Genomic DNA, 20,165 nt, shown 5'->3' with positions numbered 1-20,165 from the left:
TCTTTTTCTTTTGTTTTCGGCAGTTTGACTATGATGTCCCTATGCTTGGTTTTCACTGTATTTAAAACCTGCTTAGTTAGGGCTTACTGATATTTCTAAATTTGTGTTTCACAGATTTGGGGACTATTTCAGCCATCATTTCTTCAATTTTTTTTAATGGCCCCTTCTCTCTCTTTCTTCTCTCCTACTGGTATTCCAATTGTACATACGGTAGACCTTTTTACATTGTTCCACAGGTCATTGAGGCTCTTCATTTTTAACCAATCTTTTTTTTTTCCAGATTGGCATATTTCAAACTAACCAATCCTTTCTCCTGTCATTGCCAATCTGCTATTAATCTCATCCAATTTAAAAAAATTGAAATATAGTTGACGTACAATATTATGTTAGTTTCAGGTGCATTACAGTGGTTTGACATTTGTATACATTATGAAATGATCACCACCATAAATCTGGTAACCATCTGTCCCTACACATAGTTATCACAATATTACTGACCACATTTCTTATGCTGTATATTACACCCCCGTGGCTTTATTTATTTTATAACTAGAGGTTTATAGCTCTTAATCCCCTTCACCTATTTCCCCTCTCCAACTTCCCTCTCCTGTGGCAACCACCCGTTTTTTTGTCTGTATCTATGAGTCTGGTTTGATTTTTAAACTTCAGATATTGTATTTTTCAGTTCCAGAATTTTTTGTCCATAGTTTCTACTTCTCTGAGATTTCTTACCTTTTCATTCATTACAAGTATATTTTCCCCTATGCCCTTGAGCATAGAAATAAGCTGCTTTAAGGTCCTTATCTGCTAATTTCAACACCTAAGTCATCTTGGGGTTGGTCTTCATTGATTGCTTTTCCTCTTGAGTATAAGTCACATTTCTTTCTTTTTTTTCCCCATACATATAGTAGTTGAGGACTGAATCCCAGACTTTGTGAATGGTTATGTTGTAGAGATTATGAATTCTGTTTTGTTCCTCTAAAAAGTACTGATTTTTCATTTTAGTTAGTTTTCATTTGTCTAGAATGAAAATTCCAAATTCTGTTTCCTCTGCTTTGGGCAGTAGCTGGATTATCCATTCAGTTATTTTAGCTCTATCGAGGGTGCTTGGAGTCGATCCTGTATAGCTTAGTAGTCTGCCAGAGATTTGGGCAGGCTTTATACAATTAGGGCTCCTCCTCTGTGGTTCTCTCCTGGGATATCTTCTCAGTTTTCAGTTGCTACAGTCACCCTGAACTCAGTTCTCTCCTTCCTCATCCGATAAGACTGGTTTCTATCCAAGTTTTACCTACCTCCACATTACAGCAAGTGTAGCCTGCCCATGGGTGAAAAGCTATAAAAAAACAGGAAACCTTTTCAAATGACCACTCTTCTCTTTGCTACAGTAGAAACAGCATTGGAAGTGGGAATTTTAGGGCCTGTATTAACATCCTAGCCTGGCCACTTTCTAGCTATGTTTACTTTGGGTTAGTTCTCAGACACCATTTCCTCATTCTAAAATGGGAGTAAGAATGTTTGCTTCATGGGGTTGTTAAGAGTATTAAGTGAGATAATACATGAGATAAGGAAAATAGGCTCAGAGGGGCTAGATGATGTCCTATCTAAGTGGTAGGAGTAATTGGTTACTCCAGATCTGTCCATGCTTTTTCTGCTATGCCATATTGCTTCCATCTTTCTAATGACTACCAGCTCCACCTTTCCCTCCCAAAGACACCTCCAAGTACCTACCATGATCTAATTACCAAACTGAGCACCAAGAGCACAGTAAGCCAAACTCCTTGCCCTCAAGAAGTTCCAAGTACCGTTCCCTTCTTATATAAGTGTTGACTGCCCTACAGTCTATGTCTGATTTTGGTCACTCTCAGGGCCTTCAGATAGCTGTTTTGTTATATTCTGTTCAGTCTGTAATTGTTATCTATAGGAGGGGTTGGCCTGATACAACCTACTCTGCTGTTACCAGAAGCAGAACTGCTATTTATGGATTTTTGGCTTTGCTATCTAGCTGCTCAGTCTGTTTTTATGCCATGATATTTGGAGAAATTAAAAAACTATGCTGGGCTTCCCTGGTGGTGCAGTGGTTGAGAGTCCGCCTGCTGATGCAGGGGACACGGGTTCGTGCCCCGGTCCGGGAAGATCCCACATGCTGCGGAGCGGCTGGGCCCGTGGGCCATGGCAGCTGAGCCTGCGCGGCCCGTGTACCGCAAAAAAAAAAAAAAAAAAAAAAAAAAAAAAAAAAAAAAAAAAAACTATGCTGTTCCATTGCCCCCATCCTCCCAAAATCATGTGCTATTTATTTTAATAATCAATGAAATAAAATACTGACTAGAATCTTTCTATTACTCAGAATCTTTGTCCAGATTTATTTTGCTTGTAAAGGGCAACAATACTTGGTCTGAATTTAATTGCTCAAGAGTTAGGGACCAGTAGTGTAGTAGTATAACTACTCTCCTCCCACCCCTCCATACCTGATGTTTTCTTGGCTATACCCTGATCAGGTAATGCTCCAAATTTCCGATGCTGTTCATACCAGTCATTCACTGTCATAGATGCCAGACTTGGATAACCAGCTCCAAATACTCTGCAAGAATCACACTGCATTTAGAAAAGTAAACATAAATAGCTCTATTAAAAAGCCTCTTCTCTTTAGTGATAAAGCCTGTGTCTGTTTCATCCTTGCTCCCTTACCCAGCTATCTTCTGAGGATTTGTGCAAACTCCTGTTAGGATATGTAAAAAGAGGCATCCAGGAAGGAGAATTAAAGGCAAGAGCTTTCATGAGAAGATAAATAGCCCAGAATCATCTCCCAGTAAGCAATCCTGGAGGCTAATGCCCCACAAAGGAATGATGATACGATGGAAGGAGTATTTATACTTGGAGGGTATAAAAGATACACAGAGGAAGAAGACTCTTCTGCCGCCCTATGGAAAAGCATCCCCAAATTCAGAATTAAAACCTAGATAGGCAAACATGTCCTTTCGAGAACTGTAGCTGAAGGAAACAGTGGGAAACAATTTTAAGGTCTACAATTCTCCCTTAGATTCTTTTCTTCTTTGTTTTTAATTAGTTAATTAATTAATTTTTGTTGGTTTTCTTTCCAGCCTATTTTTAAGCTTGAGTTTGTGAGGGAAATGTCTGATGAAGACAGACAGAGAAAGTATCAGAGGAGATAACTCTGATGAAAGAACAACCTCCCCAGGTGAAGCCATTACCTTCTGTTACTCATGCACTGTAAATGAACCATAAAAGCAGGGGGCTTGCAAAGGCAACCCACTTTTTAATACTACCTACTTGGCTTTGGCCATGTTCCGAGTGAGAACAAACGGTTTCATTGGAGGCCTGTCCTGACGAGATGAGTGAGAAGTTGATGCCTAAAAAGGAAATTAATTATCAGAAGTGTACTTGTCATTCTGCCCACCCCACTATGCAGGCTCTTATGTCTTTCGGTGCTTGAAAAGCCCTGTTTATCAGTCTCTAAGATATATCTGCAGAATACTAATGGTGGAGGTTGGTTAGCTCTCCTGAGGTGGCCCAAGTATCTTGCTGGAAAGGGAGGAAGAGAAAGCTCTCCCAGGAATCATTTCTGCACAAGTGAAAAATTACTTGACTTTAAAATACTCCCCTCCAAAGAGGAAGATTCCAAAGCCTTCTTCCATGTTCCATCTAAAACCCTTGAGCTCAATTTGAGGCCCCTTTCCTTAGCCTGGCCTTCAGTGCTAAAGTTGAATTATGAAGACCCTTCTGCTAAAACCCTGTCCAATGTAATTTTGCTATTAATTGTCATGAGCTCCCTAGGGTGTTTTAGAAGTGGATGTTCCTAAATGCAAGGGGGGAAGAATGGGTTAGTATCTTTCATATATAGGTGCACAGAAATGTTTCAAGGAACTTGGCTGTCCAGGGGCACACCAAAACAAACTATGGTCAAAGAAAAGATGTTCACTTGGTTCTAAACTCCATCACTTCCAGAGCCAATCCCAGTACCAAATGAGAGAGCATAAAAACAAAAAACTGAGATGGGAGGATCCAGAAGAGTCCAGCCTCATGATGCTTGAAAACAACTCATCTAGATATGCCCAAGGGGCCTTAAGGCTTTAGAATACTAATTGTTCATTCTTTGATCCTTTCACACGAGAAACTAGGTTGATGTTACCCTGAGGCAAAAGCTCCTGGGCTAATTAGTGCAAACCGAATTAGCAAGAGGTTTCTCTGAGGACTTAAATGCCTGCGACTAACTGATAAATTCAACTCAATTCATGTTATATTCTGAACCAAAAAATAAGTGGCAGCAGAGCCTAATATTTTGAAGTAGCAGCTCCAAAACACAGTTATGATCTTCAGAGACAGCCAAAGTGGGGTTACACCAAGTTTTCTTTACCAATATGCCTGACATTTTGTGCAGAGATGTCCTTGCTGTGTTTCATACTTGGGTGACCGAAGGTGTGAGAGTGTATCATTGTGTAAGGTTAAATCCTGGTTTCTCCCCCAACCTAAACACATTCCATGTATTTTGCTTTATCTTCTTTTTACTCTTGCTCTCTCTTCTCCAGTTACACTCTTCTTCATTCCCATCCTATCCCTCTTCCTGTTTATGACAGTCAAGCACAGGTTTTCAAGGCCCACCTCCCTATGCCTTCCTTCAGCAGTCATGATTGCTCACAGCCCAAACCAATTTTCACTTCAGAGAAGCCTCCCTCCCTCCTGGCATGTCACAAAATTACAAAAGACTGTAAGTGTGTTACAGGTTAGAAAGCACTGGGGAACAATACTATAAACTAGAAAGAAAGCTATCCTAGTGAACCTTCAGCCTTCCTCCACTAATCTTAATAAGAACAATGATTTTATGGAGACTTAAAAGATTTTAATTCGATTACTCTCCTGTAGAAGATTCAAGTCTCTGACAGTAGCTTTTTTAGTGATATAGGCAGTGACCAGGCTTACCTCTTTTGAAGAGTCTTTTCCTCTCAAGATCTTTATCTCCTGGTCAATGCTCTCAATCTCTTCTAAGCTGATACCAATCCACCTTCGAAGGTGAAGGAGGTAATATTCACGAACACACTCATCATCTGCTTGACCACTTTCCACAGCAGATTTCAGTGCAGACAACCTATGCTCCACCTCCTTCTTCTGTTTGTATCTGTTCCACAGAAACACATTAGCCATGAACTTAAAAATAAAGATGTGTTCCTTCAAAAGAAGGCCAAAATACAATGTTACCTTTACAAATGACCAGGTACCCCGATTTCCATTTAGGCAAAAATACAGATTCTACACCTCAGAATTTGCCACCAAGGCAGTTCTCTCAAGACTACAAGGCAAGGAAGGGATCAGCAGAAGCTGAGAAATACATTCTGAAACCAGAAAAATATCGAAGTAACCTGATCTGAGCAACTCTTCCCATCATATTTTGAGATGGGAGTGCCTTAGTAATTTTATGACATCAACCTTTACTAGGTTAGGTGCTTAGTATATACAATGTCCATTTGGGAATTACAGCTTCAAATAGTCATAGAATCTTAGGGGTCATTTACCTGCCATTGATGCAGGAATTCCTTGTGAAACAGCCTAAAAAATGGTCATCTCTTCTTTTCTTCTGGGAAAAACATTTCCAGCTCCTCCAACTCATCCTAGTATAATTTGAAGACTCATATCCACCCTGCCTGCCTTTTTCCAAGATGCGTTCTAGTATGTCATCTATCACTCATTGGACAACTATTTACTGAGTACCTATTGTGTGACAGGTACTGTTCTCAGTGCTTGAGACACAACAGTGCATACAAGAAAGTCCTTGCTCTCCTGAAGCTTTCATTCTAGTGTGAGCAGACAAAAAGAAATAGATGAGTCAGGTGGTGGTGAAGTGCTCTGAAGAAGCAAAAAAAGCAAGGTAAAGTGGATAGAGTGATGGTGCGAAAGTAGGGGTGATCAGGAGAGACTTCTTTGAAGAAATGACATTTGAGCAAAGACTTCAAGGAAATAAGGATGGAAGTCATGCCAGTATCTGAAACAGTGTTCTAAGGGGGAAAAGCAAATATGAAGGTCCTGGGGTAGGAGAGTGCTGGCCTGACATGTTTGAGAAATAGCAAGGAGGTCAGTGTGGCTGGCATGGTGTGAAGAATAATAGGAAGTGAGGTCAGAGAGATAGCCAGGGCCATAATTTGTAGAACCCTGTAGGCCAAGAATACACGAAATAGCAAATGTCATGATATTTTGAGAAGAGAAAGCCACTGGAAGCTTTAAAATAGAATACATGAAATGAACTTTTTTTTAATGGACTACTCTGTTGTGTGTAGACTGGGCGGGGGGAGGCAAGGGTGGAGCAGGAAAATCAATTAAGAGGATATTGCCACAATCCAGGCGAGAGACAGCGACTTGAAATAGGGAGGTGGTGAGATGTGGACATAATTAAAATATAACAGTATTTGTTGATTTATTGGATGTAAGGTCTTGAGGCAAAGAGAGGAGTCAAGGGAAAACTCCACAACTTCCAAGAGAAGTATCTTGAAATATCTATGTCTGGAACTCCACTCTAGACCTCCAGAATCAGACGCTCCTCTGTGGGTGTTCACCCAAATCTGAAGTTCTTAACCTGAGGTCCACGGACAGAGTTTGGAGGGAGGGGTGTTCTTGAACTCCCCCAAATTTTGTATAGAATTCTATGTGTATGCTTCTTCTTCTTATTCTTTTTTTTCTTTTTTTACTGGGGAGAGGTTAAGGAGGTCCATGACCCACAAAAAGTCAAGAATAGAACCTCTGCTCTGGAAACATTCTTTATTATAAAAACTTTTAGGCTCTTCTGCTCCTTTTAATCAACAAGTGGGCACTTTATGTAATGTTACAAATAACTGTCACAGTACCATCATAGGTGGTCTTCTGAGTAAAACACTACACAGGTCAATTCCTAGTTCATGAATGCTATTACAGATATCACTTGAGAACATTTAACTCTGGTGCCACTCCTACCCCCACCCTCTTTCCTGGATGTACCTAAGTCAGGAAAAAAATACACACACACACACACACACACACACACACACACACACACACACACACACACACATATCAGGGCCTTAGAATGTATGTAATCCAGGGTAAATTCTTGGTTAGTCTACTGGGCCTTTGAATAAGGTTCCTGTGCTCCCTTTCCCATCCTCTGCATGCATGCAGTCTAGTCACACTCTCTGGTCTTTCCTTCTTCTCTATTTCCTTTGCTTCTATGACTTTGCTCCTAGTCATCTTTGGGACTTCTAAGTTCCTGAACTCCTGTTCTTTGAGGCCAGTGTTTTTTAAACCTTTCTGTCTTAGCAGAAGAACCCTTTCTTCTTATGAGAGCTTATTTGGAACTCCAGAAAGTAATAAAAGATAAAATCCGCCTTGGTTAAATCAGAGGAGGGCTCCCAACATGCCCCCTACCCAGGCACTGTTGGTGGAATCTTACGGCTCGAAGGAACAGATTGTAAACCACTGTCCTAGACCTTTGTCACTGTTCTAGATTTCCTATGGTGAGCCATTGCATGCAAACACTCCCTATCACCCTAGAATTCCCCAGAGCCTGTCACCCTTCTGACTCTGGGCAACTTTCATCATTCATTCCCCTTTTCTGTTCCCAAGCTGCTGAAGAGAGGTAACCAATTACAAATTTGTGTCAAATGAGTCAACTACAAATTCATATGATCAAACTTCAGCGGAACGGTCACTCTTGTTCAGCTATCTTTTTGCTCATCTTTTGTGGATTCCATGCCAACATCATGCTCACCAGATGGCCAGCCAATGTAGACATTCAATTTCCCTTTTTACCTTAAAATCTCTATAGCTTCACCTTTCCTCCTCTCCTCTTGCCTTTAAGGAGCTAATGTTGTCTTTACCATTCCACTTTGGCTATCAATCCTGTCCCCACCCATATTCTTCCAAGCCTCACTCAATCAATCATCCTCCCTGTCATTAGCAGTTACAATTTTTCACCCTACTGGTGCCTTTCCCCTATCCTAGAAACACCTTCCCTCAATCCATGTTCTGCCTTTTCAAATGACCACTCTTCTCTCTTTTCTAAACAGCACTAGAACTGGGAATTTGAAGACCTGAGTTTAAAGCCTGGCCACTTACCAGCCATGCAACTTTGGACAAGTCAGTACTCAGAGCCCATTTCCTTATTTCTCAAATGGGATAATATCTGCTTCATGGAGATGTTAAGAGGATCAAATGAACAATACTCATGAAAGTGCTTTGTAAGCAGCAATATATTGTTATCTGATGGGAAAAATTGAGGTTAAGGGGGGCTAGATGATGCCCCATCTACTAGGTGGCAGAAATTGGACTGGTCACCCCAGGTCTGACTCCAAAGCCCAGGCTTCTTCTGCTATACCATATTGTTTCCATCTTTCTGATGACCACTCTATCTGTCCTTCCCAAAGATACCTCAAGTACCTACTATGATCCAATTACTGGTTGGGTACCAAGGATATAATGATATAATTAGGATACTAAGGATATAATTAGTCAAGGTTTCTGACCTTTAGAAGTTCCAAGTCTAGAAAATAACAGATTGTTATGGCCTGATAAGTAACATAAACTAAGTGCTACAGTATCTGGGAGGGGAGACAGGTAGAGAGAAGCTTCAAAGAGGACATGACATTTGTCCTCCCTCTTCCCCAGGCTTCTTTCTATAAGTACTTTTACCTGTACCTTTTTGAGTCTCTTACCTCTGCTCTTTCTTTCCTCTTCCTTCTCCCTTAATTTGCCCCAAGGTTTTATCCTTGGCTTTTTTTTCTCTCTACATGTTTTTTCTTGGCAAACTATCCACACCCAGCGACACTCCTGAATTTTTAGCACTAGCAGCAAAACAGTCTGATAAGTTTTAGTTACGCATTTCCATCTGTCTATGGACATGGCTGTCCAGTTGTCACTTTAGGACCTAAATTCAGTAAATCTAAAACTAGACTCATTACTTACCCAGCTTCTACTTCTCCATTTCTGTCGAAAGAATGTAGGTACAGTTAATCAAGACTTACACTTACGCCTCAAAGATGGGAATTAGAGTAGAGAAGATACATGAAGAAACAGGTTTTGAGGGAGAGAGAGGACATACCATTTAGGTGTTTTATGTAGGATGGCCTCACTGTGTAAAGTCATGAGATGGGGGATGGAGGACTTACAGAAATTAAATAAGGATTTGAACAATTTGTTTTCTAATCATATAAATGCTTCTTGCAAAAGTAATATTTCTGATAGTTGTAACTTCATTTTTATCACTTCTTCTCAGTTGAAGTACTATTATAACACATTAACTTGTCTTTCTGCCCCTCTCTTCCTTTTCAATGTTCCACACACATCACTTCCTTACAGTCCTCCAACCATACTACTCTTAGATTCTGCCAAATCAGACTATTCTCCATTTCCTGTACATACCTCCAACTACCCTGCCTTGGGCTTTTGCTCATGTTGTTCCCCCCTGCTTGTCAAGAATAAATATTTTTTGAGCACCTTCTATATACCAAGCCCTGTGCTAGACATACCACAGAGAACAAGAGAGAAATGGCTACTGCTCTCATGGAGTATACATTCTAGTAGGGCAGAAAGACAAAGCCCAGAAAGACAGATAAATGAAGAGCATTCCATGCAAAGAGAACAACATGTACAAAGAATCTGTAGAAGGAAAGAACTGGATCTGTTCGGAACTGAAAGAAGGCTATTATGGCAGCAGTCTAGTGAACAAGGGGAGTATGATATATGACGAGACTGGAGTGAGGCAGATGCCAGATCATCCAGGTCTTTATAGTTAATGGCTTGGATATTTCAGGTGAGAGATGCTGGTGGCCTAGATGAAGGTATGATAGTGGAGAAAGAGAGAAACAGAAGGACATAAGGTACATTTTGTAGCTAGAACTGGCAGGCCTTGTTGATGGACTGGATGTGGCAATTCAGAAGGGAGGAACTGAAGCTAACTCCTAGGTTTCTGGCTTAAAACCCGGGTGAGTGGTGGTCTGTTTATTGAGATGGTAAAGACATGAGTGTGGGGGGCACATTTGGGGATTAAAAAGCCAGCAGTTCAATTTAGGGCATGTTAAGTTTGAGATGTCTGTGAAACATCCACGTATGGTGTTCAAAGCCAGGAGAGGTCTGGGTTAGTGATATAAATATGGGAGCCATTAGCGAAAAGATAGTGTTGGTATCTCGTCTGTCAGGCATTAAAAAAAAAGTTCAAAGATCAAGCTTTCTAACCAAAGAAATGCAAATCAAAACAATGAGGTATCTTTCCTGCTTGCTCATCTGGATTTTCTAAGTGTTGCCATTCAATACTGTTGCAGTGGGACATACTTTGAAACTTTGTTATTGTGGAAAGCAATATAATTACCATCAAGAGTCAAAATATTCAAACCTTTTGATTTAGGCACTGGTCCTTCTAGAAATCTGTCCTACAGGAACAGTGACAGATGCAGTTATGTTTCCTCATAACATTACTTAGAAGAGCAAATAAAAAATCAACCCATAAACAGGCTAAGCATTTGACAATAAAAGATTAGTTTAAATAATTATGATATGACTGTAAGCTGGAATACTATTTAACCATTAAATACCATGGCTTCAAAAGACATGGGGAAATCAAAACAGGATGTTAGGTTTAAAAAAAGGATAAAAAAACTATATTTATGGTATTCTTCCAAATTTATTAACTAAAATAACTATGTATCTGGAAGGAAATATAGTTAACAAAGATAGTTAACAAAGCTCATCTCTGAGTGCTAGGTTGAAGACTTATTTTTAATTTAAAAAATGTTCTGTTTTCCAACTTCCTACAATGAGTAATATTACTTTTACAGTCAGGCTAACCTGTAATTTGCATTTTTAACCATCCTTCTAGTCTCACCTCAAATGCTACTACATTCGGAAACCTTTTCCTTAACCCTCCAACCAGATGTGATCACTCCCTGGTCTTTGTCCACAACACCATTTGTATCTCTCTAGTGCATTTACAGTCTTTTTTTTTTATATATTACGATTATTTGGATACCAAATTCACTGTTTAAACTACCTGTTATATGCCAACGGGCTGCCCCTACCTTCTTACAAAGGACATGATACTGAATTCCACTTCATATCAGTCTATCCCATTTCCTCAAAAATCATTCTCTGTCACTCACTAGCTCTTAACCATACTTTATTATTCTTTAAAGCCCTTACCACCTAAAATCACATTTTTATTTACTAGCTTACTGTCTGTCTCCTCCACCAAAACAAGAGCTCCATGAGGGCACGGACTTTGTCTGGGTCTCCATTACTTTGCACACAGTAAAGGCTCAATAAATATGTTAAATGAATCAATCAATTTTCAGCTCTCGAGACCAGGCCTCTCCTCTGAGCTTCATGCTACAGATACCTTGACTTGGATGTCTCCTAGGCACCTTAAATGCAACATGTCTCAATATACAATTCATACTCTCCCCTATCTGTTCTTCCTCTTCTATTCCCCCATCTCAATGAGTTCCACAGCCACCCACCTACATCAGAAACATGGACATCTTCCTTGCTGCTTCATTCTACCCTACCTGTCACAACCAATTGATCGTTTTCTGCAGATTCAACCCTATAAATAAATATATCCCCTCCATCCCTTCTGCCATTGCAGTAGTAAAGTCTCATCACCTCTGTGACCTAACTGGATCTAATCTCCCTCAGAATGCTTCCTAACTACTGCCAGAATATGCTAGTTAAAATGCAAATATGACCTTGCTACTCTTTAAGGAAAAAAAAAAAAAAACCTCCAGTGGATCCCTAGTCACGAAACAAATCTCAAGCTCTTTAGCATGGCCTAATAATAGGTAACATTTATAGAATATTTACTATGTAACAGATACTGTGCTAGCTGTTTTATGTGGTTTATTTTATTAATGCCTCTTAACCCTATGAGATAGGTACCACTGTTACTTAGACTTCACATATGAGGAAACCTGAGGCTCAGACAGGTTACATAAGTTACCCAAAGTCCAATGGCTTATAAGTAAAGCTGGGTCTCAAACCCAGGTCTCTCATTCCACGACCTGTACTCAGCTACAAAGATACGACAATAGCTGACTTTGAGTGCTTACTGTATCAGACAATGTGGTAAGAGCTTTTTATGCATTTCTCCTCTACTTTATAGGACCTATTATTATCCAATTTGACATCTGGGGAAATTAAGGCACTGAGGGATTAAGCAACCTACCCAAAATCAGAATGATTAAATTTTGGAGCTGGGATTCAAACTCCCTTCCCAAGTTCTCAGGAACAAGGTCGTTCTTTCACCTTCCTCACACCCCAAGCTCTCCTTGGTCTGAACCTTACAACATTCTTCAGCATCATTCTTTCCCCTTCTTCACCACCCACTTTGTGTTCTAGCATCACCTAATTGCTTACAGTTGTTCCCCACCCCTGCACTGGGGTCTTTAATGTCCCTGTAGCTTTACTAATGCTATTATCTCTGCTGGCTAAAGCCCTCCTTTCCTCTTCCTCTAGATGATATTCCTATGCATGCTTAAACAACTCATCACAGGAGTCACCTCGTCCAGGGAGCCTTCTCCTCTCTCCTGCTCCCTCTTTGGTTAGGTGCCCCTCCTGTCTGCTCTCCCGATATCTTGTGCATTTCCCTATCACATCATTTTATAATTTATACTGTTTCTATGCCTCTTTTCCTTACCACACTGTATGCTCCTCCAAGGCAGAGACTACCCATATCCATACAAACGCCCATACTCAGTTTGAATCCCCGGTGCCTAGCACAGCTCCTAAACACTGTGAGCACTCTTTTTAAAAAACTAAACTAAGGGAGTAAGCAAGGTGTTCAAGGTCACATAATGAAGCTATGCCAGTACTAAGATTAGTTCAGGATGTTACACACCTGATCCAGTATTGTTAGAACAGAGCTTCTCAATCAATTGACCATAAATGGACTATAGCTACAAGATATTTGTGCCCTTCAGAGATACTTACCTCACTGTACCATGTGAGTATTGCTGTGCTGTGATGTGGGAGAGACTGGGAGACACTCTGCTAAACTACATTGCTGTTGTTGGCAACCATAAGGTGCTAGGGGTCTGACAGTTAGGTACGATCATTTCAACCAAGGCAGAGGCTTCTTGAAAAACTCAGGAGTTTGCTCTCACCAGGGCCTATGCTAAATAAGAACCCAAAGAGTGACACACACCATTTTTTCCCACCCCCCACCCCGAAAAAAAACATGCACCCCTCCACCCCCAACAGCACTGCCATTGGGCAGTCTTCAAATGACCCACCTCTCTATTTTAGCCTGTCTCTGAGATGCCATAGCACCGAGGCTAGGATAGGCCATGGAGGAATCAGCAGTGTTATTTTCAGCAGAGTTGGTCTTGGTTTTGGGCAGCTCAAACTCTGCCACATGATAGTATTGGCACTGAGTTAAGTAGTTTAAAAAGTGTTCTCGAGCCCACTGCAAATGATCTAGACGCTTGCTGGGGTTGACCTGTTTCATGGTGAATGCTCCTTGAAATGCTGGCACCATCAGGTACTTCAGATCGGTGGAAGCAATCTCTTCCAGATCTTCATTTCGGCTGGAAAGAGCAAAGGGGAGGCTGTGAAGTCTGGCTGGGCATTCAAACTGTGGCCCTGGCTTCCTGGGGGAGGGAAGGGCTGGGGTGGGGGTGGGGGTGGGACAAAGGGAGAGGCACCGGGAACAGCTGCCAGTTTTCTTCACAGACAGCGGCTGAGCGCTCACACCCAATGCCTATGCAAACAGCCAACACTAGGGAGCAGAGTCTTGTGATATTAAGTATCTCGGAAGAGAGGTGGAGAATGTAAACAATGTACACAAGGTTGCAGTGGGAGGTAGGAAAGAAAGGCTCCGGGTTTTAAAGGTCTGCTGCACCCAGGATCAATGGTTCCGCCCTTGGTAACTATTATTACCTACGTTCTCAGTCATACTACCCTCTCCCCGTACCTGAACAAGTCGAGCTCCAATAACATTTCGGCAGCCTTCTTCAGGAGGTCCAGTCCCTTGAACACCTTATCTTGGATGATCCGGGAGCCGGTGGGTTCAGTCGCGACTTCCACTTCGTCCAGAAGCTGCTTGCTGGTTTCAAACAGCTCGGGGAGCCGCGGCAGCAGTAACTCGTCTTCGGCTGTTGCCATCTTGGGGCAGGGAAGAACACGTAAGACCTCACTTCCGGCCCTGGGACAGATGGACTGGGCTGCCAGCAGCGAAACCGGAAGGGGCGCAGCATTGTTCCAGTGGCTCCATTGTTACCTAAGCGTCGGACAACTGCCAGAAGCGGATGTTAGCTAAACCTAGCAACTGTTTCCATAGACTCATTTTACCAGGCTGCCTATTACCAGTAGTAGGCATCTGTTACAGACACACAACGCGCAAACAAGCAAACCCCAGGTGCTGCTTTTCGCGTGGCTACTCGTCGCCGATCCGGGTCTGGGCAGTGCCTTAGGCTCTGAAGCGCGGGTGTGCGAGGCTGAATTCGGAGCTAGGGCGGGCGCGAGAGGGTAGGCGCGGGCGCTTCCCCGGAGTCGGCCAGGCGTGCGCCTTACCTCGCAAGGCTCTCGCTGGCCTGAAGGGCCAGGGCGGCCAGAGTCGTGCAAGTAGCGCCGCCCTACGGCTTCCGTCCACACAGCAGCTGGAGCTCTGGGTTCCTCCCAGCCAATCCTCGCCTGCTCTCTTTCCCGTCGCTTCACCCCTCCTACACACACACATTTAAAAGTTAATGTTACCAACCCCTTTTACACACACACACATTCAAAAGTTACTGTCACCCCTCCTACACACACACACACACACACACACACACACTTTCAAAAGTTACTTCCTCTGTGAAAGCTTCCTTGAGCCCCTCTCCCCCGCCAAATGAAAATTTTCTGGGCATCTCTATCAGAACACCTACCACATTGTATTACAGCTAGTGATTTACAAATCTATCCCCCTTACCACTATGAGTCTGATTTAATTTTTGCACCTCTCCGGCTAGCCCAGTGCCTGGTACTTATTAAGTGCCCAGTGTCATTATATGAATAGAAAAATAAGTGATTGGTTTGGAAAGCAGCTCAATTACGCAGAACTGTGCTGTTCAACACGGTAGCCACTTGCCACATGGGGCTATTGAGCACTTGAATGTGGCTATTTTGAATTGAGATGTGCTTTCAATGTAAAATATACACCGGATTTTGAGAACTTATTACAAAAAAATAATGTAAAATATCTCAATAATTTTTACACTGACTACATGTCGAAATGCTAATGTTTTGTATATATTGGGTTAAACATATTATTAAAATTAATTTCATTTGTGTCTTTTCACTTTTTTAATGTGCCTACTAGAAGACTTAGAATTACATATTGGGTTCACATTTGTGGCTAACAGCTACTGTACAGCGCTGATGTAAAAATATAATTCCAGGACTTTGAAAGAAGGGACCGCATTGCTTTGAACAAATCAATATAAATATGTACTGATTACCATAGGACACACCCCAAGTTGTCCTAGGAGATTTAATTTAAGTAAAATGCATGTTGCCTGCCCTGGAAAATAAGCTTTTAAACTAAATGTAGTTTACACTATCATTGAGAAGAAAAAAATTTTCATGTAAAAACAACTAGAGGGCAATATAGGACAGTATATAACTAGGGGATATGTTGTACTGCATAGGCTGTTGGAAACCCAAGAAATGACAAGTCATTTTATGTTAGTAGTCAGAAAGCTTCTTAGACATGACATGCAGTCACAGAATTTCAAAGCTGGAAGAGGATCTCAAAAATCAGAGGAAAAAAACCTGAGACCAGATAAGTGACTTCCCCAACGAGTTGTGACAAAGCCAGTGTCTTCTAAGTTCAATTGTTTTTACTCCATCTATCTTAAATTGAGTAGGATTTTAAAAGATGGAGAGGCCTTTCATGTGGGACAGAATGAAGCCCCAAGCTAAACCAGTGCTTGGCAAGAAGGAGAGGAGAGTGGGGCATAAGTGTGGGTTGAAAAAGCTTCCCAGGTGATTCTAATACGCCTTGCCTTGAAACCTGCTTTAGAAGCTGAGGAGGAAAGGAAGCTCTGGTGAATCACCAATTTGATTTGTCTGGCACCTCTAATGAGTCTTGTAAACTGAACTTTCAGGGTCAGCCTTGGCCAAGAATACAAAGAAGAAAGACAGTACTTGTGAAGGAGACTTAGAAACAGTAATTGTGAGACTAAAGTTAATTTGTTCCTGCACATTTGCTTGGATTAACACATAGATTTACTGTTGCCTAAGAGAAAAAAATATGCAGAATTTGAATCTGGTCTTGAACTTTGCAAGCCATTTTTCTATGGCTTTCAAAATGACAGTCTTCATGAGAATCGCCAGTTACTGTCAGAGTGCATATCATATATTCACATCATCATTTTAAATATTGAATTGCATCTTATTGAGATAATACTAAGATTAAAATGTGGTTAGAAAAAAAGTAATAATAAAAATGAGTCATTTATTGTGTTTCTGTGTGTAAACACTTTATCACATTAAATCCCAGTTGTGTACGAGAGATTTTTTTAAAAATCCTAGTTTAGGGGAACCAGAAGCGCCCTTAGAAATCTTGTAAGTATAATGTCACTTAAACTTTTTGTAGTAGCAGAACTCTTTTTCCAAAGCAAATTTTAGACAGGCCCATAGTTTTTAAAAGGGCTGCTGTGTTTGAAGTAGATACACAGAAGCCTGCCAACTCAGCCCATCTTTTCCCCAACTTGTGCAGTGGCACCCAAGGCACCAAAGCACTTCTGAGGGACTCGAGGGCTCTAAGTAACACAGTATAAAAAGCACTAATCTAGCACAGCCCCCTCATTTAGCAGATGAAGAAACTGAGACCCTGAGAAGTTAGGTAACTTGCCCAAAGTCGCAGAGCTAGGATGACTAACTGGTCAACAGTATACAGAGTGAGTCGGAATAGGGAGAAACTAAAGTCCAGGAAAATAGTAGAAAGCATTTTAAGTAATCTATGCATAGCTATAGAAATGAGATGACCTTCAAGTATTTCCTGTTGTGACTCCCCGATCGAAATGATGGATGTTCATTTGTCATGTTTGGATCAACACAGATTTGTTCTCTCAGATAAATTTTGTGAGTCATGAGAGAAATGGTATAGCAGACCTCTTCCTGCCTGTCTGAATCGAGGCACTTGGCAATTTAGACCTTCTTTGGTCTACTGCTGTTTTGTCTTGAGTGAGTAATGTTCTACTGATATTTGTACCTGTAATGCCAGCAATAACACTAGATGAGATCAAATTGTGCAGAGTGTAAAGCCAAGAGCAGGCTGTAACTTGCCAAAAATTATATATGGAATAATGACTTAATCCCTAGTGTTCAAACTATCTAAGTAACTATCACTAAGTATTTCTGAGATTTGAATTTGCCTGACTAGTAGCAAGAAGTTCATTAAGCCATGAAAGGAAAAACTCCAGTACAATGAAGACTAAATTAAATGAAAGACTTAAATTCCTACTTTTATATCCAACTCTGAGGAATGTGGTAAAACAGTTAAAAACACTCTGGAGACTGATATTTGAGTCCTACCTATGCTACTGAGTAGCTGTGTGACCTTGCACAAGTCCCTTCCTTTCCACATTAGTTATGTGCTACCTAAATCCTAGGCACTGGAAAGTCAAAGAACAAGACACTGGGTTTGAGCCCTTAAGGGGCCCACAGTTCAATGGGAAAGACCAGTAAACAAATAATCAAATAGGAATTTGGTAAGAATGGAGGGAGTAACTTTAGCCCTGAGGGGGGCATTCCGTTAAAGGTCAAACTCCATACCTGACTTTCTGATCCTTTCTGACCTGCTGCTGACATTCTTTTCATTCTGTTCACCCATGGATCCTAAGCTCCACCTTTAGTGGACTCTCCTAGTTCTCCAAACTATCATGTCCTCTTAGGCCTTCATGCATTTACATGGGTCGTGCCTTCTGCCTGCAATGTCCTTCTCTCCCTTGTCTGCCTGGCAAATTTGTATTTAGTACTGACAACTTAGCTGAAGGATCACTTCCTCCAGGAAGCATTTCCTGATCGTTTACCTGCAGGTGAGGTGCCCTCCTCTTAGCTCTTACAGCACTTTATTCATCTCCCTATGACAGTACTGGACTATGGTTTTCTTTATCCACAGCTGTCTCTCAGTAGCCTGAGAGCTCCTTGAGGTCAGGGAGAGTGTCTTGTTCGACTTTGTTTACCTCAGCACAGCACCTGACACTGTGGGGTCATTAGGTAGGGACTCAATGTTAAATGAATTACAAAACAATAATACCTTACCTTCTCTGGGTGCTCATTTCCTGCCAGATGACTGTGCTAAGTATTTTATATGCATTTTCTCAGTGAATCCCTACAACTGCCGTAAGAAATGTGTTGTTATATCCTTATTTTACAGATGAGGAAATTGTGGCTCAGAGAGGTTAAAGTAACTGGCCCTTTAGTGTTCCCTTACCACAGGATTTGAACCCAACTCCATTGAATCCAGATCCTATTCCAGAGCCCATGCTCTTAACCACTATACTATACTACAAAAGAGGGGAGAAATTACAGACCTAGTGAAGAAGGAAAGGGGAAATGAACATGTAACAGATTGTGCTAAAAAGTAAAAGGAAGCAAGGCTGAATCAGTAGGCTGGCCCACATTATGGAGGATGGGGAGTCAGCCAGAAGTGTGTAGACTTGATGTGCTGTAAGCAATAGGGAGGCATTTGGTTTAATTCAATATTTATTAAGGACCTATTATGTGCCAGCCACTGTGCTAGCTGCTGGGATATAAATATGCATAGTCTTTGCTCCCGAAGCTCTAACTGCCAGGTGAGGGAGACAGACAACAAGTCAATGTAAAGTGGTATATGATTTTATAGTGATACATAGTGATACATTGAGAGTGATACGTCTCAAAGGAGATGATGCCAAAACTAAGTCTTGAATGGTGATAGGATGTGTAGGGAACTTGAAGCATTTCACTATTATTGGAACTTACAGTTGGAAGCAACAAGAGGTAGGTAATTAATTCATTCAACATGTATTTATTGAATGCCTGCTATGTGCAAGACACCGTTCTAGGCGCTGGAGTGAATGAGACAGACAAAACCCCTGCCCTTGTGGATCGCAAGGCAAGCAGGAGCTACTGCATGCCCATTTGTATAGCACTTATTTCCAAAGAACTAAGATAATGTCTTAACTGCACCCCATAGTAGCTCTGAGAGAGACTACAGTAGGTATACTGGTCAGTCTTTCCAAAATGTGGAGGCATACTGGTGATATGAGAGATGAATTTAGGTGGTACATGGAGGATCACTTATAACATTTAAATAGCTCTAAGCGCTACCCCTAGCAGCCTTCTAGCATCACAGATAAAAAACGTCACCTCCCGCTGTTCCCTAGGTGACTCCACCCCTTCCCCATCTGTTGCCATGGAGATGAGTGGCTTCACTTCTCTAATTCCCCTACCTCCACCCCTAGGTGAGACTCAGAGAGACCCCTCCCCATCTCCATGGAAAAAACTACATGCTCCCCAACCTTTCTTCCAAATCAAATCCTGCTTCTCAGGCTGTCACCATAGAAACAGAAATGTCGTCCCCATCCTCCCAGGCATCTCCATGGTGACCCTCAACCTTACCCCCAGGACATAACCGGATCAATCCCTACTAGAGGTCTAGAAATCAGGGGGCGCTGGAAGGAAGGTGAGGGTGACTCCCTGCTGTGGCTGCAGTCTTTGTCTCTTTCCCTCTAGCTTTGAATGAAGGCATGGGGGCCCCTCTCTCAACAAAGGGGGTAGGGAAATTACAGTTTATAAGTACCAATTAGGTGCCAGGCACTGGGCTAGGCACTTTACATACTCAAACCAGACATTTTACAGAGTTTAAGGGAGAAAGGCTCACAGAAGGGGAGGCACTTGACCTTGTTTCTCCTGCTGAGCCTCTTATCATCCTCACTGAAACCGGGAACCAAGAGGATTTCATTTCTACCATTCTTCTTTGCTGTATGACCTTGGGCAAGTAGCCTCCTGTCTCTGAGCCTCATTTTTCCCATCTATAAAATAACAGTATTGGACTAATTGTCACCTTGAATATCCCCTTATTAATGTCAGATCATAAGTAGTTCTGATCTTCTCGAGGAACTGATTTTTTTTAGGTATGAATGCTAGTAAATCTGTTAAGGTGTTTTTGTTTTTTT

At 41.6% G+C, this 20,165-nt stretch overlaps 1 protein-coding gene across 7 annotated transcripts in view; it reads right to left on the bottom strand.

Annotated features, from left to right (window-relative positions):
• The window catches only part of IGBP1 (immunoglobulin binding protein 1), a 39,028-nt gene extending 24,809 nt beyond the window's left edge, over positions 1 to 14,219 (bottom strand). For 2 of the 7 annotated variants that reach the window (XM_055081961.1, XM_055081963.1), the window contains exons 1-5: positions 13,937 to 14,219; positions 13,257 to 13,550; positions 4,936 to 5,131; positions 3,289 to 3,368; positions 2,466 to 2,578 (exon numbers count right to left, since the gene is read on the bottom strand). In XM_055081961.1, the coding sequence (XP_054937936.1) occupies positions 2,466 to 2,578; positions 3,289 to 3,368; positions 4,936 to 5,131; positions 13,257 to 13,550; positions 13,937 to 14,127 (874 nt within the window). In that variant the 5' untranslated portion in view covers positions 14,128 to 14,219. The remainder of the gene's footprint in view (positions 1 to 2,465; positions 2,579 to 3,288; positions 3,369 to 4,935; positions 5,132 to 13,256; positions 13,551 to 13,936) is intronic. The other 5 variants (XM_055081962.1, XM_055081965.1, XM_055081966.1 and 2 more) reach the window with 5 other exon arrangements.
• Positions 14,220 to 20,165: the final 5,946 nt, after the last annotated feature.

This window comes from Physeter macrocephalus, chromosome 21 (genome assembly GCF_002837175.3).
Source record: "Physeter macrocephalus isolate SW-GA chromosome 21, ASM283717v5, whole genome shotgun sequence".
In the NCBI taxonomy this organism is placed as follows: domain Eukaryota; kingdom Metazoa; phylum Chordata; class Mammalia; order Artiodactyla; family Physeteridae; genus Physeter; species Physeter macrocephalus.
The sequence above is the reverse complement of the archived record's forward strand: the minus strand, read 5'-3'. Positions and strand labels throughout refer to the sequence as shown.